The sequence below is a fragment of the Apis laboriosa genome, unplaced genomic scaffold, assembly GCF_014066325.1.
Source record: "Apis laboriosa isolate Shangri-la unplaced genomic scaffold, ASM1406632v1 scaffold30_cov140, whole genome shotgun sequence".
In the NCBI taxonomy this organism is placed as follows: Eukaryota; Metazoa; Arthropoda; class Insecta; order Hymenoptera; family Apidae; genus Apis; species Apis laboriosa.
This window is the reverse complement of record NW_025222776.1, coordinates 2,387,981-2,409,318: the sequence shown is the minus strand read 5'-3', so window position 1 is coordinate 2,409,318 and position 21,338 is coordinate 2,387,981. Positions and strand designations below refer to the sequence as shown.

The 21,338-nt window shown below is 18.0% G+C and overlaps 1 protein-coding gene across 2 annotated transcripts in view; it reads left to right on the top strand.

The window, feature by feature from the left end:
* LOC122714452 (E3 ubiquitin-protein ligase AMFR-like) overlaps positions 1 to 21,338 on the top strand; it is a 71,194-nt gene that overhangs the window by 41,706 nt on the left and 8,150 nt on the right. For both annotated transcript variants that reach the window (XM_043935783.1, XM_043935782.1), the window contains exon 3: positions 17,545 to 17,802. In XM_043935783.1, coding sequence (XP_043791718.1) covers positions 17,545 to 17,802 — 258 coding nt within the window. The remainder of the gene's footprint in view (positions 1 to 17,544; positions 17,803 to 21,338) is intronic.

Sequence of the window (21,338 nt, the reverse complement as noted above, 5' to 3'; positions counted from 1 at the left end):
TCTATTACAGTTAAAACATAAAACATCCATTAAATATATATTTAAAAAAAATAATTGCTATAGAAAAATGTTTTAGTTGTCATAATATTTGAAATATAATTTGTGTACAGATCAAAATATTAATAGCTTTTATTTCTATCTTATCTTATATTCCTCCATTTGTTATCTTAAAATATGTATTCACACAAATAGGAAGTTTATAAATCATTTGTAAATATTATTTGCAAACAATTCGCAAATATTTTATGACTTATTATTGATCTTTTTGCTCGCATGATAATTTTTGAATATCCATAAATATTCTATTACACGAGGAATCATTTAAATTTTCTCTGCATTTATTATTCATTAAAAAGTTGAAACTTGCAATAAAAGTATTTATAAAGTAAAAGTATTATAAACAGATTTTTTCGAAATGACTGCTATCGATATGACTTTTTTTATATATATACAATGAGAGAGAAAATATTCATATATACTCTTTAAAAGTATAATTTAAATAACTTTTTTGAAAATTAAACAAATGATTTTTTTTGAGATATTAAAAAAATTACTTTATTTGAAATTTGCTATTAGTTGAAATTTTAAAAAATAAAAATTTAAAACATATCTTTTAATAAAAAATCTAAGAGAATTATTATAATTTTGAATATGTACATATTCAAAATTTTATCAAAATTGAACGTATTAAAATGCTATAAGTATCGAAAAATATAAAAATTTTAGATTATAATTATAGATCGAAAATTATGAAAAATTATGAATTTTAATATTTTCGATTGTTTGTAATTCATAATAATATTAATAAAATTTTATCTACATATATAGATTTATTTTTTTTTTTATATTATTTAGTAAAAATTATTCCATTTTAAAAAATATATAAAAATTTTTTTCTTCCATTATATATTAAATGATTACTGGATTATTGAAAAATCATTTCATCCAATCATTTCTTCAAAATGAAAAAAATTTTAGAGATAATAGATTATCCCAAAAAATAAAAAAAGTATAGTCTCCAATTTTCTTAAATGAAATGATATGTTAATTTTTTATTATTTAGATAATTGTCATCAAACTTAATAATATTTATTTGAAACATTGACTCCATTTTAATATGTGAGACATCAAAAGAATGGAAAAGAAATATCAATCGAAAACTTATGTAAACAAGAATTATAATGATAATGATTCAAGTTACTGCAAATTCATAATTTTCGAGATATTAATAAAAATATATGTACACTGCTTGTATGCTACATTCTATTCTGTCTATACAACATACATTTGACACGAATACATAGTCAATCACTATTATCTTCGAATATTTATTTCAAAGAAACTACACTATGATATCGATGTTAATGATAAAAACTAAATGCTATAAAAATTAAAAATTATTATCCATTTAAAAAACATTCGCAATCATGACATTTAAGAGGGGAGTAATTTCTGCGAATTCAATTGAAATAGAAAGAAGAAATGAATACGAGTGAGATATGATTAAATGCAGATTTGAATTATAAGCATTAAATGTTTAATTCGATACGAAGATGATTGCAAGATTCCAAGAACTGATAGAGATAGCGATGAATGTTTAAGTGAAATATTTATTTGTTTGGTCATTTAAATTATTTCAATTAAATTTCGAAATGTAATGATATAATGATATAATTTTACTAAGTAATAAAAGATAGAGAGAATTCTGAAATTTAAAATTTATATTTTTAAAATTTTGAATTATATATATTATATACTTTATTTCATCACATTTTTTACACTTTACTATATTTAGATTTATTTCCAGAGAATATAAAATATATAATATATGATGTCTAATCAAGTAATATATGAGAACAAATATATATATAAATAATATATATATAAATATATATATAAATAATTCCTTATGAAAAAATAAAATAAAATAAGATTTCATTTTCAGAAAATTAAGTATAAAAACTTTTTAAATACAAATGAAATTGATTAATTTTCGATTGGATGCGAATAAACTATCAATACGATTATTTTATATGATTATTTTACAGAAAATAAGCAAAAAATAGAATAAAATAATTTTATTATTTATATTTAAGTCTTTATTTTTTGCGAAAAGATTACATATATATAGTCAAAACGATTACAAATATAATCAATAATTTTTAAAATTCTGTTTTTAAAAACTAATTTTTAAATAAAATAAAAGTAATTCTTCATTTCATATTTGATTTTTTTAAAAGCTCTAAAAACTTATACGTTTATATATATCAGTAGAGAATTTTGAAAAAATTCGTAAGTGGTTGAAATTATAATGATAATAATATCAGTTTTATATTCGTATCTATTATATTCAAAAATTTCAATTTTATCAGATATATTATCATTTTTTAATTTATTTTAATTTATTTGCTAATTATGTACTTTTTTAAATATGTGCAGTATTTTTTCAAATAAGCACTCAAAAATAAATGTGATTATTGCGTTAAAGTTATATTGCATTAAATATATATTGCAAGAATGTAATAATATATGTATTTTTATTATACTTATATAATATTATTATATTAATATTATTAGTATTAAAGTATTAATATTATATATATATTATAGTATTAATATTATTATATTTATATATATATGTATATATATTATATATATATATGTATTTTTATTATATAATAATATCTTGAAATGCTTAATAATATCTATGAATTTGCTATTATGAATAGATTATTATCATTATTTCATAAATTTTCGATCGACATATTTATATATGATATACTTTTCTAATCGATGTCAAATGTTCTATATACTAAAAAACATTTTTTTTATTTTGCATAGTTAAAGAATTATAGAAATAACAGATTATACTTATTAAGAAAAAAATTACATACCAACATATACGATATAAATTTCCTTTTTATGTATTTTCTTAAGTATTTTTTGTTAAAATCCTTAATTATGTAAAACAGAAATATAATTTCTTTAATGAATATTATTAAGTTGTTGAAATTATTTCGTATCTATTTAAAAATAAAAAATCGAAAAAAATTCTAATTTTATTGAAGATATTTCGATTAAATAACATATAACAAACAGATAAAATTGTATTTATTTCATATAAATATATTAATAATATATTAATAAATATAACACTATTAACTTTATAAACTATTAATAAAATATAAAATAATTTAAAATGTGTTTTTAAATATATATGAAATAATTCATGTATATTTAAGTATATTGAATTGATTTATTTAATTTTGCTTATATTCATTTGTACAATATTACGAAGCATTATTATTAATACATTCATATATTATTTTGAAAATTCAGAAAGTCATATTATTAAATAATAACATATTCGAATACTAGAAAAAATTCATTATGTTACGTCAATTTTTTTTTATATTGCAATGATACAAAATATTGTAAATATAATCTTTGAATTTTTACTTCAAACAGAATTCTAATTTAAAATTTAAAATTTCTATTCATTAAAAATAAAATTTATTTATTTTATATATATATATGTATTATATTTTATTATATATATTTCATTTATAATGATAATATTGTAAATAAAGTAAAAAAAAAAAATTATAACTTATAATGATATAATCTATAATATATAATGATTTGATTCGTATAAAATTTTTCAAAAAAAAATTAACTTATGCTGATTTCTTTTTTTATTTTAATATTTAATATTAATAATATTAATGATATTAAAAAACGTAAGAAAAACAAAAATATATAATTAGACATAACATTACATAATACGATTTGTAATAATATATATACAAAATTACTTTAATGATGAATAATCACATACGATAATATAATAGTATTTATTTACAATACAAAAGTATTATAATATTTATAAAAGAAGATTTTCAACCCATAAATTCAAAAAAATTTAAAATTTTCGAGATACATAGTAGATATATAAATATGTATTATTTTTTTGCTGTTTAAATTCAATTTAAACAAAATTAATCCATAAAAATTCGGCTATTTTTCATTTTTTGTTATAACTCAAGAATTGTAAAAGATAGAAAAAATTATTTTTTTTAATGAAAATTATTATTTAGTAAAATATTACCAATTGTTATGTAATTAGAAATAAAAAATTTATAATTTTAATTCATTTTTTTCTGGAAAATCTTAATCAAGAGTTTCAATAATTGAATAATGAAATAATATAAAAAAGAAAAAAATTTTTTTTTATTTCAAAGCTTTGTTATATTGCTAGGTTTTGTTCTATAATAATCTGAAAAAATTTCTGAATCTCATTGTATGTATGTTATATAAGCAATTTTCTTTTAACATTTATAATGATAAGGTAATTTATATTATATATTAAAACAAAATAGAAATGGAAGACATGAAGAAAACTGTTTAATTTCAATTCACGTTTATTAAAATATTTTTTATTTTTAATATAATTATTGAATTTTTATTTTCTTACAGAATAAATGAAAAAATGTAAGAGTGTATAATCAATAATTCGATTATATTAAATAATTTTAAAAAACATATATAGATTATTTTTTATGATGATTAAATTTTTAGATTTACATAAGAGAATTTTTTGATATTTGAATTTGTAATAGTCGAATCTATTCCAGTGCATATTTGATTCATTTGTATTTTTTCAATCATTAAGAAAACCTATTATTGCATTTCTAAATTTCTGTTTAGCATCTCTTTAGCAAGATTTCAATTTAAAATCTAAAAATTTGTATTAGTTTCAGAATTTAGAAAATTATCGTTATAATTACATTAAATATAATAATAATATAAACTAAACATAATCTGAATTCAATATACTTTTAATTTTCGAATATTTTTTTCTTTCTCCTTTCATTACATAATTTAATGTAACTTAATCTAATTCAAGTTAAACTAGCGGAAATTTCAAAAAATATATTATATCATTGAATTCCGCTTTTCATCTATGAACACATCTCATTATTTTGCATTTTATTTATTATATAATTAACTGATTAATTAAGAAAAAGTTTTATTAAACTATTGAAAAAATGAATTTATTACTTTATATCTTTTCTTCTTTGCTACTGCATTTTAATGAAATAGACTATCGATTATCAATATCTTAATAATAATAGTAATAGTTTTCGATAATATCAATAATATCGTTAAAAAAATAGAAGTGATATGAAAATATTATTTGTATTAAGTTGCAATAAAAATAAATAGATTTTATTGAAAAACTATATTGTAATTTATTTAATTCATTTCTGTTTGTAATATTAATATCTTAAAAAATATTTTGAATATGTCGAAAAAATATCAATAAAATATCATTTATCAATAGATAATTATTAACAATATCTTTAATAATAAATTTGAATAAGAAAAAATAGAAACTCTACTTATGGATATCTTAACGATATTATTGATATTGATAATTATAACTCCATAGATGTCTTAAAAAAGGAATATTGATAGTTCATCTTCTTGTTGTTCAATATAAAATAAAGCTATTTTAATCGCAGCTAATCATTATTGTAATATTTTGATTCGCAGTATTTTATAACAAAATCATGGAAAATCAAATAATTGAAAAGTTTAAAATATTTCATGTAATAGGAAATCAATTAAATAAGATTCGATTTAAGATAATTATATTTAATTCCATTTATAATCACAAACATTAAAAAATAAAAATATGATATTGAAAATTATATGCAACATATAAATTTTTCAAATTATTAAAAGTTACTATTATTAAAAGTTCATTAAATTATTATTACAAATTAATTACACATTAAATTATTATTTTAAAAATTCGTACTATTTACCAAATTGTGGAATTATTAAACATTGAAACAAAATGTCAATTTTATTAATTTCCATTCCAATAGATAAAATTTAATATAAAAAAAAATAATTGTTCTATTATCTATCGAAAATTTTTTTATCCAATATTTTTATCTTATTATATATATATAAAAATATTGGATAAAAAAATTTTGGATAGATAATAGAACAATTATTATATATATATATATATATTGTATAGATATAAAAGATCCTACACATAGAGTAATATAATATTGTATTATGTTATATATATTGTTGTTAAAAAATATCTACATATATAATAATTTAATATTTAATATTTTTCAAAATAATTTGATATTCTAGATAGAAACATCTAAAATATCTTTTAATCATAAAATTATGTATAAGAATTTGCAATTGTAAAAAGAAATTTATTCTTTATTATCTTTATTATTGATTATTATATCTATTATACCCAGTGAAATACTATGATAAAATTTATTTGTAAAAAAACAATTTTTTTTTATTTGAGAAGATATATTTCTTCGATTTATTCAATTTATTATATAAATATATATATAAAACATATATCAATTAGAGATAAATATCAAAGACACATATATAATTAGTATATTAATATTTCCATTTATCCATAATTTTTAATTTATCTAAATCTATATATTTCGATACATGTATATTCGTATATTGAAATTACACAAATTAAAACATAATTACATTAATTACATTAATTATTACATTAATTAACATAATTACATTAATTATTGACATCTATAAACTTCTTATTATATTAGAGTGTCCCATAAGTTTCTTTCACTGACTAGGAATAACTTTAACTGACTATTTTTATATGAATATGCAGGCTTACCTAGCCATTTATAATATTGGTTTCAATCGTCCCAGAGTTCTTTTAAAATACATTTCGTTGGTGACACAGTCTCTTTTAAAACCTTTTTTCTTCAATATGAATAGCCAAAAGAAGTATTTGCGGTATTATGCTTCATTGTTTTAAAAAAGATAGATAGTACAGACTGTAGAGATTTGTACTGCGGCAGTAATGCTACAACTACTACGACTATCCACAATTGGTTTAAGAGATTTAGAGCTGGCAATTTTGATTTGAAAGAAGGCCGCAGCGGCTATCCAGCAGTAACAGATATGGACCTTATCAAAGCCATGCTCGCTGAAAATCTGCGATATAATGTATGCGAGATTAGTGAATACCACTAACATTCCTAAGACAATAGTACATAATCATCTGATCAAGATGGGATATGTCAATCGATGTAAAGTTTGGATTCCACAGCTATTGACGGAGATCGATCTTATAAATCGCATCTTTATGTGCGATTTTCTTTTCCAGCAATATGAAAGAGATTCTTTTTTAAAGAGGCTTGACATTGAAGACGAAATTTGGATTTTGTATCAAAATGTACATTGAAAACGCATTTGATCTGAAGATAATAGATCTTTAACTGTCACGAAGCCTGGAACCGAAGAAAATTTTTTTGTCCATTTTGTAGGATTGGAAAAGTGTAGTCTATTATGAGCTCTTTTCTTAAGGTGAAACCATCAATTTTGGAAAATATTGCAATCAATTTGATAAATTAAAAAACACTATAGCAGAAAAACGACCAAAATTGGTGAATCGACAAGGCTATCATGATAATGTAAAATCGCATGTTGCATTGTCTGTAAGAGAAAATCGTTGTTACAGTTTGATTGAGACATTTTACCGCATTTTCTGTATTGCTCAGATCTTGCTCTACCCAACTATTTATTATTTCTTGTTCCTGTCATTAAAAAATTCTCTCCATGATAAACAATTCCAATCTGTAAGCGAAATAAAAATGCATCTTGAGGAATATTTTGCAAATAAATCCCAACAATTTTGGAAAAAGGAAATAAGATTTCCTGAGAAATGAAAGAAGGTGATAGAGCAGAACGATTCATATATAATGCAATAAATTCACAAACAACAAATATCATATATATATTTCGTATCAAAAAAAAGAAAGATAATTACGGGACATCTTAAAATTTTTTAAAAACAACTTAAGCTCATATAATCTAAATATTATAAGTATTGTAATATTGATAATATTTATGAAGTTATATATATATAAATTATATATATATATTATCAAAGTTTAAATTTATTTAATAAATCTTAAAAAAACAATCAATATTTTGTGTGATAAATATTTATTTTTTCATTTATTTGCTAAATAATTTTTTTGAACTTTATGGAAACAAATATTTAATATAAATATATATTTATGAATTTATTACATAATCTAATGTTACCTAATTTTTATAGTAGTTTAAAATTTTTATGATTTCTATTCAATTATTAAAAGAAATTGAATAATCTATTTAAGAAAATAATATTATATAATAATAAAATGATAATATTATGAAATAATTTTATTGCAATTATCACATTTTAAAAAATATATCGATATTTGAATATAAATATGAACACTTTTACATTTTAACTATTAGAAGTATATAATATAGATAATTAAATTTTATTTTTAATATTTTATTACACATAATATTATTTATATTATTATTTATTATTAATAAGTTAAAGTCTCAGAATTTTATTTAATTTTTTACCTAAAATTTCCTATCATAATTTTACAAAAATCATAAATAATTTGATTTTGAAATCAACACATAATTTGAGATCTTGTAAAAAAAAAAAAAATTGAAACTACGCAAAGAGTAAAAAAAATTATGTAAATCTAATATCATGAAAAAAATTGAATTTCTAATTTTTATAAAATTATGATTTATCGTTTATTATTAAATTCAAAAATTTATAAATTTTGGCTATTAAAAAAAAATTTATAGATAAAAATTACAATTTGTTCTTTTTTAAAACAAATATATTTTATTCGATGTTGTTATTAAGAAAAATTGATATTTCAGTTATTATAAATTCTTTAAACCACAAAAAACGAGTTTGACTATGACAAATACAATTACTTCATGTAAACAAAAAATGATTATAGATTAATATTCACCTAAAAGTATTAATACAAAAAGATAAATTCATAGAAAAAATTAAAATTTTAAAAAACAATCAAACGAAAACATTGACATCTGCTTTACTTGGAATTCTATGTCATTCATAAAAAAACAGCTTGAACATTATAAGCATTAAAATGCAATAATGAATATATGTATATATGTATACATACATTCATATATGTCATATATACATATATTTTAATATGTTAAGAGTCAACATTTGACAGTATTTTAATCTGTCATCGTTAGATCATTTCTTCTCATCATCTTTTTCACAACTGATAAGATTAATTGTTGTTTCTTTGAATATGAATATCAATATATAATGTAAATAATCTGTATATCTTTCGTTTAAAATGATAGTTTTATACTGATGAAACTGATTTGCAATATTGATAGATAAAATATATATGAAATAATATTTTTCTTTTTCATTTTATACGTTTCTCTTTTCATATTTTTCTAATTATTCTATCTCTGTTATAACTATTGATTCTCGATATATTATCGATATTTTATTAACAATTTTTGATAATATATCGATAATATGATTACGGAGAGAAATGATTGGAATTTTTATTTTTATTGATTGAAAGTTAGTATTAAGTCATATGAAAATATTATTTGTAATTATATATTATAATTTACTTATAATATACATAAGCTATAATATACATAAGCTACTTGTATTACTGATATTTTATCGATTTGATTCTGTAAAAAAAACAATGAAATATCATTTATCAATAGATAATATCATTATCAATAGATATCAATAGATTAACAAATTATCTTTAATAACAAATTTGAATAAAAAAATAGAAACTTTAGTTACGTTCATCTGTTATCATTATTTATGTGGTATTTAAAAATAATCACAACTTTTTTCTTTCTGATTTTATACATTCAGTACTAGAATAAAATTAAAGAACTTACATTTTTACATTAAAGAGTTACATTTTTGAATCAATTAATAGGAATCTGGACTAAGAATATCTTTAGAGAATTCTTAAAAGTCAAAATAAACATAAAAATTACATAAATATTATTGAGATTTATTTATTAAGTTATAAATAATTAAATTCATTAAATGAAATAAAATAGAAATAGAATGCAATGGCAGTGAAACTGAGACAAAGCAATCTCATTATATCTACGTCTTACTTCATCTAATGTAATCTTCAATTACTTATAACTTATAATTTAAAAAATAAGATTTAAACGATAGTTTTATATACTAATTCTTGTTTTTGTTTTAGTCTTTATAATATTTTAAAGATTTTTCACGAATATATTAACACTTTGTATATATATTGTGTATATATTGTAACATTAAATAATCCTCTGTTAAAATGCGCAGTAGTCAAAGAATCAAAAATTAAAATAACCAAAGCTTCAACTAAAAACTAAAATTAGTACTATCATTTGGCAACTAACATTGGTACGATTTATGTATTGTCGGTTGCTATGTATTTCCTGCCAAATCTTTTTTGTCAAAGAGAAAATGATTTTTCTCTAATGCATTCGAGGTATCTAAGACATTCAAGACTGATAAATAAACAAATCGTAAATACAAGAAATATTCATATTTACATTATACAAATATTTCATTGTTAATGCTATATATTAAAATTATTTTTTGAAATTTTCCAACTTTTTGTTTATAATTTATTTACTTCTTTTTTATTTTTTATTACTTTATCGAAACATATATGTTTTATTTAAAAATTTATTAGAACACCAATAAGCATTAAAAAAAGAAATAGTTCAATTTATTTTTTCAATATTTTATAACTTAATTATTCTAATTTTATAATTAAATATCATTATTGAAGTTTTAATATTAAAATATTTTAATGAAAATGATATTATAATTTTGAAAATAATAAATTATATATGTAATGCAAATAAGTATCGTGTAATATGTAGGAAATTGAATTTTTAATTAAAATTTGCATTATAATTATTTATTAATTGTATACAATAATAGGACGAGATAAAAGAATCAAAATTACGTAATTGTAATTTCTCATAACAAAAGAAATTTGTTTCTAAAATTTCCAGATTTTTTAATACACAAAAAATAGTTTTTATAAAATTAATTTTACCATTTTTTGAAAATTTTGAAATTATTTTTTTAAACATTTTTAAATATTTATTTATTTTTTTTATTTTTTACTATTTTTTATTTTTATTATATTATCAATTATAATATTTATATATATTATATATATATATATTATTTATATAATATATAATATATAATATTATATAATATTATTTATATAATATTTATATATATATATATTATTAATAATTATATATATATAACAATGTTCAATACTAACTAATATATTAATATATATTTAATTATAATAATTAACAATATAACTAATATATTTTGCATGATGTGTCATCATGTCTTTATATTATCATAAAAAATATAAATATAAAAACATAAATATATTGGATGTTAACAAATTTGCAGGCACAATCTTTAATCATTTCTAAAAGCCAAGATAATCATAAAAATTAATGTGGAAAAATATAGATTAAGCCTTATAAAGTTATAAACAATAAAAGTTATAAAAAAAGTTTATAAAGTTATAAATAATTGAAGTTTACATTAAATGAAGCGAGATGAAGACAGAATAAATTGATAATATGATAGAAAGAGCTATCTCATTTTATCTTTGCTTCTTTTTGTCAATTGCTTATATGCTTAACTAATATATTATATTAATATATTATTATAATTATATATACATTTAATATGAATATAATTTATTTTAGGTTTTTAAAATAGATAAAAATATATCAGAAGTATGTTAACTTATAATACTTCCTTCTTTCTCTATTATCATTCTATATTGTTATTCCTTAACTTACATTTAAAGTATCCTCTTTTCATATTTACTATATGTTCTTTTTCTCTTCTGTCATTAATAAAAATATGGTAACATACTATTATAACATGATTATATCACAAAACATAATTCTTATTCAAATTCCTTACAAATTCTGTCCTTTTAAATTAAATTTGTATTAATATTATTATATCCTGTTTTTTATATTTTTTTTAGATTTATATCTAATATTATCTCTAATGTTAATCCAGACGATTAAACCTGTATCTTTACTCCTACAAAAAAGATTATTTTATCAAATTTTTAATTTTCTTTTTATTCCATTTATATCATATCTATTTACTTATTTACTTTCGCTTTCATATGACAATGTGACTTTTATCTTATATGTAATATATTTTTATTTTTCATATTCTTTACCACTTCTTTAATCCTGTTTAATCTATATTTTTCATTAATTTTTGTGTGAAATCGTTTATTTATATTTTACAATTTTTTTAAATACATAACATTCTTTTTCATTTCTCTTAATTCAATCTAATATCAAATCTATCATTCATCCATAAATTATTCTCTTCTCTCAATTATATGATTTTTTTTTATTTGTTATTTCTATTTATTTGTTATCTAACTTAATTTTTAGAAATCTTTGCTCTTGTAAATACAATATTTTTTATTTTTTAATCATATTCTAATGCATTCATTTTATATAAACTGGAATGTATAAATTGAATTTTTATCATGGAAAATTATGGAAGTATGGAAAATTATTATTTGAAAATTATTATTGATATAATTTTTCTTTAAATTATAATAATATAGATTATATATGCTTCTAATTGAATAAAATTTAGAGAAGAAGGGAAGCAAATTTTAAATCTAAAATTTTAGCTTCAGGTTTTTATTAGTTTTCAAAATATTAATAAAAAAACTTTTGATACAATATCTTGAATTTTGTGTATATAGCTATTGTGAAATATAGCTAACATAACATATTGAATATTATTTATATTATTGACACAACTGTTTTTATGAATCATTGAATATGAAATAGTCAATAACAATAGAATAATGATACCGATTTCAATATGCATAGAATATCCCAAGTAATTGTCTCGTCATTATTATAACTTCCATTATTCAAGAAATATTTTATTAAAAGTATGAATTTAATATAATTTATTATGCTTAATAAATACACACATTTATATTTAAATTTTATATATGCTGACGAATAATCCTATAATAAAATTTTATCGAAATAAAATAGAACTTCAAATTGTACAAATAATTGACACACTAAATTATAAAGAACACTAATAATTGATAAGTTCATGAATCAATAATTGATAATAGTTAAATAAAACATAATATTTACTTGACCTTCATTACTTAATTAAAGTACAGAATAATTCCTATAACATTAAAAAATACTATACTAAAACAAACATATAAAATTTAAAAAAATAAAAAAAAATAAAAAAAATAAAATAAAATAGAATAACTTTGATTATATATAAAATTATATTAAAGTATATATAAAGTTTTTTAAAAAGTTATTTTAAAAAAATAAAAACTACATTATAAAAACTAGAAAAATATAATTTAATACAAAATATATAATATATATTATAATATAATATAATATATATATAATATATATGCATAATATATAAAATAAAAAAAGTTTTAAATTAAATACATATTTATATATGTTAAGAACTTTAACAAAATTTATATTTACTTGGTATTTTATGGAAAATAATAAATATAATATAAATTTATAAAAACTTTTAACTTTGTTAACAATTTTTCTTCAAATAATATTAATTATTAGTATCAATTATCAGATACTATACATATTTATGTATCAGACTATTTATAAATGTTAACAAATCTAAATATTAATAATTCATAACTTATAATAAAAAAAATTATGATTATCAAAGGATATACTTTCTGTATATTCTTTCTATATAGTGTAACTGGGATTTTCCAATTATTAAAATTAAACAAAATAACTTTGATTGAACTGATTTACTTCTTTGATTGACTGACTTTCTAATAAATTCTTGAAGAAAACAAATTATTCAACAACACATACCTTAAAAATAAAGAAAAATGTTCTCTCACTTATTCTCATATAAAAATCTTAATGTAATTTTAGAATAATATTAATAATGTATTTTTCAAAATATTTTGTTTTCTTTTTATTATAAAAAAAAGATAAAAATGTCATTTCCTGATATATTTAATCTTCTAACATTATTTAGATATTATTTTTATTTTTAAAATTGTATTAACAATTTTATTCCATCTTTTTTTTATCTATTAACTAGAATCTTTAAATATTTTGAATTTCTATCTTTTATATTTTTCACCCAGGTAGGTAACTAAAATGTTTTTATATTAAATTTCATTAAGTTAATTATTAAAAGTAAAATTTATATAAACAAATTTATTATTTATTTATACATAAAAAACATTAAATTAAATTTTATTTTTATATATAATATTTAAAATAAGTATAATTTTTAAACAATTGTTTAGATGAAGCAATTTTGATATTCAACATATTTATACAAATTCTTTTTATTATATTCATTTTACATATTGTAAATATATTTACATATTAATCCAAAAAATTATAAAAATTGTCTCTAATTGCTACTAAATTTTTGTAATTTTCTTATTTAATACACATATTTTAAAATATATTTAGCCACATCTATTCTTTTTTTATTTCTTATGATGTTTTATAATTTCGACTTTAATCAAAACATTCTCAAAAATAGATATATACTGATAATTAGTATTACAATTAAAATCTTTCCAATAAATTTGTAATGTTTTATAATTTTGACTTTAGTCAAAACATTCTCAAAAGTAGATATGTACTGATAACTAGTATTATAATCAAAATCTTTAAAAACACAATTTTTGTATCTATATGATTGGTATTTTATATTCCGAATAAAAAAGATTATTTATTTTTGTTTTTCTGTTCCTGTTTGTAATTTTAAAAATATATATGTTTATTTTAAATATATATATATATATATTTTCACGTAAAAATGTGATTATAATAAAGTGAGTGTTGCTTTCGATTTTCAGTACGTGAAGTTGCATTCTCATTTGAGAATAATAGAGAAGGAAAAAAAATTAACTGGAAAGAGAATAACATGATGCGATTGCATTACCTATATTATCTACTGGCATGTATTGAGTACGTTGTATTAAGTAGTTTTCACTAAATGTCATGATTTTCGTTGTCGTGACACTGCATAACAGCATGACATTGTATATTGCAATAACAAATTCAATGCTATGACAATGCAAAAGTCATGACATTTAATGTCGTGATCACAAAAGTCATAATTTAATGTCACATGAAATCATATTTTACATACACGTGCCAATAGATTGTATAGTAATAATATGTATTATAATTCCCAGATGTGATATCATATTGAAAATTTAGAATTTCTAACAAGACTATTTGTATGAATTTAAATCAATGTAATAGAATGCAAGTATTTATTATAAAACGTCAAAAAAAATCTGTAAAGAAAATAATGTTTTTATTTCTAGTTTCCTAGCTTTCTATATCGGTTTCTTCGCAACTTTCTTTGCTGTCTCATAATTTTCGAATGGATTAAGAAATACTATTTCTTTTAATCTTCTTCTTTAATATCCTCGAAATATGGATCATAATCTAGATCAAAAGTGATCTATAGTGATCCAAACTTATCTATATAATTTTTGTTATCTATTTAGCATTATTAATATTATATATTATTTAATTATATATCATTATTTTTTGATATTTTTTTAATTTTATTTTTATTTATTTTTCTTTATTTATTATTCTTTTTTCTTTTTCTCTCTATTTTCAAACGCAGATATTTCGTTGTTGTTAATTCCAAATTTTTCACTATTCTCAGTTTTTTTATTATTTTATTCTAATGCATTTTAAACTTTATCGTCATTCCTTGCCAATAACAATTAAATATATAATAATTAATATTATTTTTAATTCTTTTATTATTTTTATTTATATATATTTATTATTTTATTATTTTTTGTATATATATTATTTTAAAAATATGAAATTGTTTACAAGTGTTAAAATTATTTAAATTTTAATAATTATGAATAATTCTTCTACTTAAAATTATATATTTAAGAAAAATGTATTCCATTTATAAAATGGAACATCCTGAAAACATGCTGTATCGATATTCTTTACATATGTTCCAAATGTCCGAAAGTAATATTTTTAATATTTTTAAGAATGTTTTAGGAATCTGATATAAGATTTTATTATTTTTAAAATTATAGACATTTGGGAAATATAAAAATATTTAAGATTTATTTACAAAATTAAAAAATATTTTCTATATACTTCTTCATCTCTGTTTTTATTTTATCTTTTTCACAAATTTTTTATTTTTTTTTTTTATTATCATGTTACATATTTCCATTTTAATTTTTCCAAATTATAAAAATACCGAAAAAAAATAAAGAAATAGCAACACGATTCAAAAAAGAAAAAATGGAATTCTATTTCAGAAGATGAGACTTTATTCCCTACGTCCTATTTATAACTTATTGTTATTCTTATTTTATTACTAATGAATATGGAAATACATAACACTAATACATACCATGCATTATAATTAGAGTGTTAATATTTTTACTCGTGGAATATTTTTGAAAAATCAATTTTAAAGATCAAAACAAACACAAAAGTTTATATATAAAAATATTGAGATTTATTTATTAAATTAATTAAAATTAAAGATTTTAAATTTGCATTAAATAAAGCGATATAGCTTTAAAGAAAAACACTGTTTTCTATTTTCATCATAAAATGTAATAAATTTAAATTGCTTATAACTTTGTAAATAAAACTCAATCATATAAGTAATTTAAATTGATTTTAAAATATCCGAAACTTAAGTTTTAAAAACAACGTAAAGATATTCAAAATAGACGTAAGACATTCAAAAATTGAATATGAAATATGACATGAATATGACATAGTATTAGAATTTTTATTTAATTTTTTAAAATATAGATATTATTGCAATTAGAGTAATTTTAAAAAAAAATGAAATAAATTTAATTAAGTTTATTTTAGAGATGAAATAAATTTATCTTCCCTATTATTTTATATTTTAATATTTTATTTAGCTTTTATGTAACAGTTAAAATAATCATGATATTATGTATTTTTTTTATTGTATTGTAATGTTTTCATCCGACAGTCATTTTCATTTCAACATCCATTATCCATATATATATAACAACATTTTTTCATTATAGATTAATTTCTCACATATTTTTTATTCAAAAATAGTGATCCAATTAACTTTTTCTCATTTAGTCTAATCATCCCATTTTTAATTAATTAATATATTTAAAATTAGTTATGTAAGATACATAAAATAGTTGCAATAGATATTCAAGAAATTTTAGAGTAAGAATCATTTTAAGAATGCTTTATTATTAAATCGATACAAATATACATTTCATGAAAATAAATTGTATATAAGAAATTTTTCCACTTAACTGAAATTGAAAAAATAATATACTACATGTTACATGAGCATAATTTAATTAAATAAACTTCTTAATATTTAAAACGTAATAGAATTAAAGTAAGTTAATAATTGTAACATCAAACGGCTATTTCAGAAATTATGCAATCGATCCATCTCCACGAAGTTTATCTATACTATATTTACTCTATTTTAAAAATATAAAATATTATATTATAAATAATTATTTCTATTTTCAACAGACGTTAATTAATATGGCATACTGCGTATTGGTTTTACTCGGTAAAACGATTCAAAAGCTTGTTTTCGGCGAACTTCGAGCATCCGAGAGACAGCATCTGAAGGATAAATTTTGGAATTTTGTTTTCTACAAATTCATCTTCGTATTTGGTGTACTGAATGTGCAGTATATGGATGAGGTGGTTTTATGGTGGGCTTGGTTCACCGCGCTTGGCTTCCTAAGTCTACTCAGTCAACTTTGCAAAGATCGATTCGAATACGTAAGTAACTTTTATTGTATGATACGTTAAACTGACTTCTATCTACAATTCGAATTATATTTCACATGAATTTATTCCAGTTTTTTAATACCTAATATAATATAGTATAATGAAATAATTTAATATAATTAATTATTAATAATGAAATTGAAACAGATGATTAATTAAATTGACACATTCTTCAAAAATTACATTACATCCTGTGATATTTCTAAACAAATCCGCATTATTTCGTTTCTTAACACATGTTACACTATGCAGTTTTGTTTACACGTCTTTTATTTCCGTAATGAATCAATGTTAGTTACTTATTCCAACTACTTTGCAACATGTAAAATTATATATTTGATCGATTCGAGTAAATGATTAACTAAGATCTTTGAATCAATGCATGTAGAATAATTTTTAAATTTTTAAATTATGCAAATAGTTTTATCCTGTTGTTTCTCAATATTTTAAACATAATAATTTATTTAATAAAAAATTTCTTATTTTTGAATCTTTTACATGTATAAATTTTTATAAAAAGTACCTAGACAGGATGTTAATATATTCATATTTAAAGAATCGATTCTAAGATAATAAATTTAAAATAAATACAAAAATTGAAATTTATTTGTCCAATTATAAGCAATTGAAATTTCTGTAAAACGCGGCAAGATAGAGTGAAATAGATCTGTCTCTATCTATCATATCTCGTTCTGTTTTTTTCTCGTTTCATTTAACGTAAACTTTAATTACTTATAATTTATTAAATCTCAACCGATATTTTTGTATATCATCTTTTATTTATTTTAAACTTTAAAATCAATTTTCTTGTTGAATTATTAATATCCTGAATTATATATATATATATATATATATATATATATATATTAATATTATTATATATATTGAATTATTAATATATAAAATATATATCACTGAAGAATATTGTAGATAAATTTTACAATGTAAAGATTTGTATTATATATACATATAAAATATATAATAATATGTAAATATTTAACATGAATGATGACATAAAAAATAAAATATGAACAATAATAACAATAACAACAACAACAATAACAACAATAATAATATATTAAAAAAATATTGCAACACAATATATAATCATTATACTAATAATAAAATAAAATTTGTAATAAAGAAATTGATTTATATCTTATAAAGAAATTAATTTTTAAAATTAATAACATTTCAAATTAAATAATTTTTTATATTATAATTAAATTTAAAATGTAATTTTATTATCATATTATCGAATACTTTAGAATATCAAAAAATGACGAATACACAATATTTAAAAAATTGAATGTCGTATATTGAGAGAGGCATAACCTGGTTATATCTATTTGATTATACTAACGGGATTAACTCGAATTCATTGCATAACAGAATCAAATTCTTTGTTTTTATACTAAAATTTTCGATCAATTTATACTTTACATGTTTGTTTTTATATTTTTGTTTCTTATATTTTAGAAACATTTCAAATTCACATACTAAAATTATTAAACAATTCTTTTTATTGATTATATCTATTATTAGAAAAGAAACATAATATGAATTGAAAAATCTATGATGTTAAAGTAAAAAATAAAATTAAATTTTAAAAATAAATATAACTATTTTCATATTTTAATGCACATTAACTATAAGAATTATAAATTATGATTAATTTTAGAAATTTCATAATTATTTGAAAAATTTTGAAAAATTTAAAATGAAATTTTTGCTTATTATATTTTAAATTATATTTTAAAGTATCTATATTCGTTAATACTAATCAAAATTATGTAATAAAATGAAAGTAGTTTCATTCTTCAGTTTAAAAGTTTATTTTCATTCTTTTTACGCAAGACAAGTTAAGGTAAAAAACTTGTTAATATTTTTAGCATTTTATAATCAAATTATAGATTTATAAAATAAAAGTCTAATATTAAACAATTATATTAAACAATACAATTCCTATCTTATAGATTAATTAGGTATTTAATAAACAAAATCAGATTAGCTTTAAATAAATAAAATTTAATGATGATTATAAAAATATCAACATAATTAAAATGTAAATCTATTTATTATTTAAAAAAAAATTATTTAAAAGATCACTTTTTGAATGTTTTACTGTGTTTGATTGAAATGAAAATTTTTAAATGTATCGACACAAATAAAAATAAATAAATTTAAATCACTATAAGTAATCTATATAATAGTTTTAAAATTTATTAAAAAATCTGAACTTATCGTTATGTATTATTATGAATTAACAATTCTTAGAAAAAAATATATTTAAATAAATATATTCTTATAAAAAATATATTCTTAGAAAAAAATATAACGTTTACATTTTTTGAGTAATTTATTTCATTTCTCATTTATTAATATCCTGTTTAAAATAAAAATATATACACATATAGAAAAATATGAATATAATTTGTGTATTCTACGTAATTTATTAGAATAATGTTATATATAAATAATATGTCTAGCTAATTATTTACTATCAAAATATAAATATTATTTATCGTCAAAAGAATCTAATTATACGTTTTCATTTAAAATTTAAATAATTGAAATTACAAAATCTACTCAATTGCCTTTTTAGCAATAGAATTTGCTATAGAAAGTCTTTTCGTTTTTGCTTCCAATAGTTTATGATAGCGAGACTTATCTACAAAATTGAAATGTGGAAATATATAGTTATAATTTTATATAGATTCTATTAACTTTTACTATGAATCTGTTGCTAAATTGCACGCAAATTATTTACTAACTGCTTACAATAATTACATAATATTTATTTTTTAAAAAAGTTTTATATTTTATAACATATTATATTCACGAATTTTTTGTATAGAAAATTTATATTTTTTATTCTGTAAAAATTCAAATATTTTTTATAATTTGATATTATATCAAATAGTTTCGTTAGTTTATTATTATAAAATTTAAATTATCAATTTAAATTTAATTAGTAATGTTACAATAAAATTGCAAATTAAAATATGTAAAAAATTTCAATTCTATTAATTTTCATTCACTATAAATATTTTATTATATTTTAATTATATTAATTAAGATTTTCAAAACAATTTTAATTTTCTTTAATAAAAACAATAATAAGTCACTTTAATTTTTATTATTGTAAAATATTATTATGTATAAATAATATTATACATAATATTAAAATAATTAATTAATTAGTTTTTAGTTGCCAATATGGTATATTAAAATTTTAATATAATTTTTATAATATTTTTCTTTATTAAAAAAAAAATAAATTAGTTTAATTTTTTATAATACAATATATATACATTAATATATATTAATTAATAAAATATATTTTAATATAAATATAAATGTAATTTAATTTAATATAAATATAACTCTATAAGAATTAACAAGAAAATTCATCTATTAGTATATTACTTATTATTATTAAAAATATTAAATTTATATTATACATTAATTTTGATAAAAGTCATAAATTTATAATTGTATATATATTTTAATATATATACAATAAT